Below are 8636 nucleotides of genomic sequence, written 5' to 3'. Positions count from 1 at the left end.
GAATTTTTTTTATTGCAAAAACTGATTTACTTTTTTAAATTTAAATTTTATATGAAATATTTTTTTATCTTCAAATGATATCTTAAGAAATTAAGTCGAATCTGCCACCGGCAATCAACAAAATAATTTCGTCGCACTGTATTGTGGGAGATCCACAATCAGCCTTTTACGGTTTGCTCGTTCCCTTGGACTACACGCGTAACCGAAGCTCCTGGCTCACCGCTGTTCATTGCGTCCATAGCAATTGATTACGTCGGCCAGAATATAAGATCATGGTAAGAATATGTTGTCTTTCTGTCTGTTGCCTTTTTCTACTTCTTTTTGCAAAACTTATGTGAAAAAATCGCACCCAAGTTTTGCTCATCATAGATCACGTGTAATGCAAAGTTGAGCGCATATGGCCGGAAGTAATGGAAGTAACCTGACATGGCCTTGGCAAACGCCATCCACGACAATGATCATGGAGGTGAGTTGTAGAAAAAAGTGTGCAACGACTTTAGTAAAGTTGTGACCGTTTCTTGCAGAATGGCCGATAGTCTGCTAAGTGGTGTTTCCTTTCCAGGGTACAGCGTACTATCTGGCTAGCTGTAGTCGTTTCACATATATGTGTAGTAATTAGTACAGGCATATTATTCTACGGTAATATTACCTCTGGAAAACACCAAATCTGCAATATGGTGCGTTATGTGCAACCTGAGAAAAAAGATGAATTTCACTAATATCTCACCATATATCAGGGAAAGGGACAGCAGATTTCAAAAACTGTCAATAGCATGGAATGTTAGGAGTTTTCTTTACAAGATATCCCTCCCTTCATATGGTTGCTATTGCCAGAATAGGGCTCCAAATAACCTGGTGCACACCATGTCTGTGTGCAAGCAGATTGCCACGCTAGCGTACACACTGGGCATACTGAAAATAATACAGCAGCAGCAACCATAAGTTGAACCCCCTACGTGAATTTGAAACTTTTTTGTTTTCATCGTACGTCCAGTATCAAAATGAATCCTATACCAATTCAGTGTGGAAATGAAGTGTTAAAACACATCGTATTCTTTTGAACTAAATTTTGTGTAACTCTGAAAGTCTCATTTGTGCCCATACAATCTTTAAATACAAGAAATTCGACCAATTTCAAAACTATAAAACTAAAAAGTATAAATTTGATTTTTTCAAAAATAAACATCCCTAATATTCAAAGCACCAATTAATGTTGAATGGAAATCAAATCAAATTAAACAGAACTTGTGGAAGGCAGTCCAATCTGCAAGTTTGCCAATGATCAAATTATGAAATTCAGCTCAGAAATTGTGGACTTAAATTGTGAACTGTAATACCAGGAGCCAGTTGTGACATTACAGTGTTTTTGTTAAGGGCGGTACCTAAGTAAAATGTACCGGAGTTCCCCAGTCATTTTACCGGGGTTCCCCTGGGTATATCAATGCAAATACATTAGGGGGTGGTAGAAATGTTACCAGGGTTCCCATATCCATTACTGATGTTCCCCAGCCTTAGCAAAAACACTGTCATTACTTTTTTTGAAGCTTACCATTATTTTTGGAATATATAAGGCAAAGCACACACTGTGAGATTGATTTCCTATTTTTCCACTGCCTTGGTTTAGCCAAAGCCATTGCTATCTATTGTGATCAACAAGGAACTGGGATGGCCAGATTAAGGTCTGAAGTCTTGTACAGACACTTCTCTTGTTTTCATACTAGAATACTCAGACATGGGTATACCATCTTCATAATCTCCATCTGTTGTTCTTGCAGTCTCATTTCAAAGACAGTGGTAAAGCTCCAGCAGAGGAGGCTCCAATTCACCGCATTCGTATCACTCTCACCAGTCGCAATGTGAAAAGTCTAGAAAAGGGTATGATGATTGTCCTTGTGCTCTAGAAGTGAAATAGTTTAGCCATAATGCTAAGAAGAGCATTTATTCTGTAGTCACACATAGCAAAGTTTAGCTGCTCCATCGTTTTGACAAACAAAATTATGTTTTGCATTACACTCCTTATATACTGTACTAAAGAATGCATGCTGGTACACTTCATATGTGAAATACATGAGGTGTTCCGAAAGTACTCCGGGAAGATACAATGGTTAACCTGTCTCCAACACATCCTTGAAAAGAGATTTAAATTTCCAACAGAAAACATGAGGGTCATTCCAGAAGTTAACTGGTGGAAGTTTAAATTTTACATATGGAAAATATGTTACTGTTAAAATATAAATTTTACTATAACCCAAACGGATTCGAACCCCCACACACTCACGGCAACATCGCCTAGCTGCTAGGCCTCACACAAAACCAGTCGGCCACTGCTTCCAACCCAAAGAGTTGGTCACAGTAACCGACTTAGATGTTGCAATTCTATGTGCGACCTAACAACACGGTGTGCGTGGAGCAGACGACACACAGACACAGTACACAGTACACACACATATATAGTAATCGGAAAAGCACGAAGCTTTATACTGAGCTATCAGACAGCCTCGGGGACAAGTAAATATCCACCAGCAGGACAGTCCACTCAGGTTAAAGAAATATAAATTTTACTATAACCCAAACGGGATTCGAACCCCCACACACTCACGGCAACATCGCCTAGCTGCTAGGCCTCACACAAAACCAGTCGGCCACTGCTTCCAACCCAAAAGAGTTGGTCACAGTAACCGACTTAGATGTTGCAATTCTGTGTGCGACCGAACAACACGGTGTGCGTGGAGCAGACGACACACAGACACAGTACACAGTACACACACATATAGTAATCGGAAAAGCACGAAGCTTTATACTGAGCTATCAGACAGCCTCGGGGACAAGTAAATATCCACCAGCAGGACTGTCCACTCAGGTTAAAGAAATATAAATTTTACTATAACCCAAACGGGATTCGAACCCCCACACACTCACGGCAACATCGCCTAGCTGCTAGGCCTCACACAAAACCAGTCGGCCACTGCTTCCAACCCAAAAGAGTTAGTCACAGTAACCGACTTAGATGTTGCAATTCTGTGCGCGACCGAACAACACGGTGTGCGTGGAGCAGACGACACACAGACACAGTACACAGTACACACACATATAGTAATCAGAAAAGCACGAAGCTTTATACTGAGCTATCAGACAGCCTCGGGGACAAGTAAATATCCACCAGCAGGACTGTCCACTCAGGTTAAAGAAATATAAATTTTACTATAACCCAAACGGGATTCGAACCCCCACACACTCACGGCAACATCGCCTAGCTGCTAGGCCTCACACAAAACCAGTCGGCCACTGCTTCCAAGTTTGGTCATGAAATAACTTCCTTTCTTCAGTATGCTATTTTCTGCCGTGTGAGGAGACAATACTGGTATCGTAAAATTTAAAAGTGGAGTTTATATTTGTTCTAAAGAATGTATGAATTTTGAGTAGAGCCTGTTTCAAATTAAGTGTCATTATTGGAATGTAAGATTTTTACACAATTACTGTATTCTAATGACATGATAGACTTCAATCAGAAATGTTGATACTAGTATTTGTGTGTTGTAGTTTAAGGTAGAACGCACCTCGGGGACAGACATTCGGACTCTCAAACTTTTACAATTCTCTTCTGATATACCACATGTAGGGGTTCATTTTAAAGCTCTTGGTGAAAGAAAACTTTTCACCGGCTTAGTTTTTCGAAATTCGAAAATTTTACTTTTCTCCATAGAGTTAACACAGGGATGGCGGCCATTTTGAATTTCCAATATCGGTAAATCTTGGGTAATTTGTTTCTCTAGTACCAAAATTTGCACGGTGACCCCCTATTTTTATTCTTGATTTTGAAAGAGAATGATTGAAAGATTCCTTGAGGAAAGTTAGAGCAAAAGTTTAAGTCTTTCACTTTCGAGGTGCATATTACCTTAACCTGTAATATATTTTGGGTTTGAATTCCATACAGTGTGTGCTGACCTGATTCGTGGTGCCAAGGATAAACAGCTGCGTGTGAAAGGACCAGTACGTCTACCGACCAAAATTTTGCGCATTACAACACGTAAGACACCCTGTGGTGAAGGTTCCAAGACATGGGATCGGTACCAGATGCGCATCCACAAGAGAGTGATCGATCTGCACAGCCCATCAGAAATTGTCAAGCAGATTGTATCCTTTGCACACTGTAATGTTGTAAGGGGCCGTGGATAATTAAAACACGCGCACGGTAAACGCAACTTCTGTGTTTAGGGGGGAGGGGGGTTTGGCTGTATTTCGATTACCGTGCGCAAAAATCGCACTACAAATTTTCATATCGCAACATCTCACTACATGTTTTTCTGTATCGCAAAATATCATGCTGCATTCTTTAGCATGTACCAGGCCAGTACGACACTGGCGCTACACCAGCATTCTTTTGACATACATGATACATGTGAATCCGTGCAAGAGTAAAATAACGTAACAATCATTTTGGATACATGTTTCATTTCATTCTATTGGTTGTGTCATTGTTGAGTTGGCACTGAACAGAGATTGATTTCAGAGGGGGTATGCAGGCCAGGGTGGCGGTCGGTAGCATATGCGGGATTTCATAGCGACGTAATCACTGATTGTATTTTCACACTTCTAAACTTTCATTTAGGGGGGTTTTGGGGGTTGGGGGGTTGCGGACAAATGCACTTAGTTTCGTTTACCGTGCGCATGTTTTGATTATCCATGGCCCCTACCACAGTACATTTATAAAGAGAGTTGATATCAGTCCAATGGATTAACAAACATTCAACTTTAAACTCAAGAGTGTTCTGACAGTGGGAAGTGGCTTTATCATCTTATATGTGTCCCGCTAAAATGGAGTACAAAGTATTGACATCAAAAATTGTTATATTCATTCACATGCTCCGGTACATAAAGGAGAGCATTTGTGTACAAGAGACTTGGAACACTGGTCATATTTACAAGAACACCGCATCCGACCACAATTTATTGAGTGTACAATGGCCTTTTTCAGACATTTTCTAACTTTTTAGTCCCCACGGACACCGTTTGGGGGGACTTATAGGTTTGGTCGTGTCCGTAGGTCCGTTCGTCCATCCGTCCGTGCGTGTGTCCGTCCGTTCACACAGATATCTCAGACATGCCCAGGTCAATTTCTTTCAAACTTTGCACAAGGATAGTACCCTACCCCATACAGATGCACGTCGATTTGTTTCACAATGCGATCAAATTTGGCCGTGTTAGAGGACTTTTTAGTTTTCACCTCCATAGACTCCCATGTATGAGGCAGTCTCCATAGACTCTCATGTATAAGGCAGTCCATAGACTCCCATGTATAAGGCAGTCCATAGACTCCCATGTATAAGGCCAAGAAAAATAAAAATTTAGTTTCTCATCGTATTCATATTGCAAAAAGGATGCAGTTACACAGTTTTTAGTCCCCATGGATGAAGTCAAGGGGGCTTATAGATTGGGTCATGTCCGTCCGTGAGTCCATCCTTTCACGCAGATATCTCAGATATTTTGACAAAATGTCACGTGACCTTGGTGACCTTTGACCTCAAATATATATTTGTCCTTAACTCAGTAACCACAAGTGCTACACCCTTCATATACCGGTATGGTATGATGGGACAGCTTATGACGCCACATATTGTACCTCATTAATTATGCACATATCTAATTTTGAGCAAGTCAATAGAGCTAGAGGTCTGATTTTTGGTATATAGGGATAACTTAGCAATACAATTTTTTTGACAAAATGTCACATGACCTCGGTGACCTTTGACCTCAAATATACATATCCGTAACTCAGTAACCACAAGTGGTACACCCTTCATATATGGTATGATGGGAGACCTTATGATGCTTCATACTGTACCTCATTAATTATGCATATATCTAATTCTGAGCAAGCCCATAGAGCTGGATGTCTGATTTTTGGTATATAGGGATAACTATAGGATAGAAATTTTTTGACCAAATGTCATGTGACCTCGATGACCTTTGACCTGAAATATACGTTTATGTCGATAAATACGTAACCACAAGTGCTATGTCCTTTATATCTATACCCTCCAATTCTGATAGGATATTAGACCTTAAGATGTCACATCTTGTACCTCATTATTATGCGCATATGTATTTCTTGGCTGGCCAATACAGTTAGAGGTCTGATCTTTTTTCCCGATTTAGAACCATAACTTAGACATGCCTCATGTGTTTCAAATTGGGAACAACGACATAGACCTATGTGCCCATAGATCTCAACATATACACTCCAGTGATACTTCTTAATGACCACATTTCCCTGCCCCATCAAGACTAATACTCCTATTACAAGTGGGGACTACATGTATGTCATTGTCAATGACTTGTTAAAAAAATAATGGTTTCTTGTGCCATTGTTTCTCCCCAATACTAAAGAAAATTTCCGTATGAACTCAACATCTGTAGTTAAAAAATTTTCACCTCATCAAGTTAACCTGCGTGATGCAGAAATTCCACTAAATATGTTTGCCAAGTATAATAACAATCTTTGTGTGCAGATACAAAAGTATTGCGATAAAGGTTCCCCTCATTTTTGGAGCAACGTACCTGCATATATATGGCTTTACCCTGAAACTTACAAATGAATGTGCATGAATGTTTGGGTGTCTTTTCTTAACTATTGTATCATCACAGACATCTATCAGCATTGAACCTGGTGTAGAAGTGGAGGTTACCATTGCTGACGCATAAAACTGGACAAGATGAGGCATGATGCTAACAATAATATGAAATAAAATTGCTGAAAAGATAAATAAGTGATGTGTTGTGTTTTTATATATCCAAATGGAACAGCCTGGTTATTTGAAAAGTGTGTGATGAATGAAACTTGTTGCATTTAGGTGGAGAGTGGGTTTAGTTTCATTGGGAGTATCTTGTACATATTGGCATGAAATTATATATATGCCAGTTTTACATTGAAACGGTGCATTTGAAGACATTCAGTCAACATTCAGGTTTTGCTTCAAAGTATTTGTTTCAAAAATCTGTTGGCAGTTTAAACTTCCAACAACCTATTGCAGTAATTAACTGTGATCAGTGAAAGTTCAGATGATAATTTTGTCATTAGACTTTTGACTTTCAAAACAACACATCTCTCTGGGGTTGAGTTCAAACATAATGAGCTCAGTGCATATGTTTTAATTATGCACAGTCAGTAAGATCAGACTGTGAGTTGCTTTGATGGAAGAAGTCCATGCGTACATATCATGTATGATAGATCTGTTCTTTCATGAGTGAAAGTAAAACGCAGTTGAAATCTCTGCACAGAGATTGTGGTATGGCTTGGATAATTATAACCTAGCTGGGGAGTTTGACCAATAGTCACTCGGAGACTCCAGCTAGGCTAGAATTATCCATGCCACAGTACAATCTGTGTTGAGATTGATGCAGAAGTAGGGTCTGTTTAAGGTTCCAAGACAAGAAATTTGACCTTTTTAAGCTAGCAATTCTCTAGTGATTAATAAGGTCAGACCCCCGTCAATTATATATTTTCGGAAAGCCTAGATATAGGGGAACATTTTGGTTACCATAGTGTCACCATTATTTACATAACTATCACGTGACAGGTAATTTGGTTATGTAAACAATGGTGACACTCTTGTTACCAAAATAATCCCCTATATCTAAGCTTTCCGAAAATATAGGGGAACATTATTTACATAACTATCACGTGACAGGTCATTTGGTTATGTAAACAATGGTGACACTGCTGTTACCAAAATGTTCTCCTATATCTAGACTTTAAGAAAATGTATAATTTACGGGGGTTCTGAGCTTATTAATCACCTGAGAATTGTGAGATTAAAAAGATAAGTTTCTTGTCTTGGAACCTTAAGTCTGTTAAAGAAAATCTACCTATTGAAGATATTCCTAGTAAAAAAGCAGTGTGCTAGATATCAACATATAAAAAATACAATGGTCCATATTGGTTTTGTATGTAGTTTGGAAATAAATATATGATCCTTCAAATTAAATGTTACAGAAATACAGATTAGGCCTAATACAGGCATTACATAATTTAAGCACATCGGTGTGTGGAGGGACTGTGGTCTAAATTAATCAGTTTTGACGTGATCGACAAGTGCCGTAGGCAACATTTCTTCCGTCAAAAGATTGTGATTAATGCAGAGGTGATGTAGGACGGCGCCAAGTCTGTTTTGAAATTGCACATGAAATACTCTCTTTTTTGAAATATTCATCAGATGTCTGAATTACGAGCTCATTTGATCTCATTTTGTAACTATGACGAAATTCAGGGCAACAAGTTTTGTTTCACGAAAATCACAGGTTCCTTGTGAAAGACTACAATGTCAAGTATAATTCATACACGTTCAGTGATGGTATTACTATTGCTCAGCAGAGGGAAAGCTTACCCCTGAGGCGACATCAAAATTGTTGTAATGATGCCACGCACTGATATTTCAAAATATTTCATAATTATGATACTAATATTATATTTCTTAGACTATTTATTTCTAGTTCGCCTGTTGCGCAGATCTAAGCAAGACATAGGAATATTGTGAAAGGAATGAAATTAGAACAAAATGGATCAGTCATGAGTCGTTTTGGCTTTCTTAATAATCACTTAGAGTCAGTAATTTTTCGCTGATTTCCTTTCTCACCTA

At 39.0% G+C, this 8636-nt stretch overlaps 1 protein-coding gene across 1 annotated transcript; it reads left to right on the top strand.

The window, feature by feature from the left end:
- The first annotated feature begins 135 nt into the window (after nt 1–135).
- Nucleotides 136–6767, top strand: LOC139132826 (small ribosomal subunit protein uS10). Its single transcript, XM_070699085.1, has 4 exons — nt 136–275; nt 1776–1875; nt 3935–4134; nt 6646–6767. The coding sequence occupies exons 1-4, from the start codon at nt 273–275 to the stop codon at nt 6700–6702; spliced, it is 360 nt and encodes a 119-aa protein (XP_070555186.1). The 5' UTR covers nt 136–272; the 3' UTR covers nt 6703–6767.
- The last annotated feature ends 1869 nt before the right edge of the window (nt 6768–8636 follow it).

The sequence above is a fragment of the Ptychodera flava genome, chromosome 5 (genome assembly GCF_041260155.1).
Source record: "Ptychodera flava strain L36383 chromosome 5, AS_Pfla_20210202, whole genome shotgun sequence".
Classification (NCBI taxonomy): domain Eukaryota; kingdom Metazoa; phylum Hemichordata; class Enteropneusta; family Ptychoderidae; genus Ptychodera; species Ptychodera flava.
Note: the sequence above shows the minus strand (reverse complement) of the source record. Positions and strands in the feature narration are given on the sequence as shown.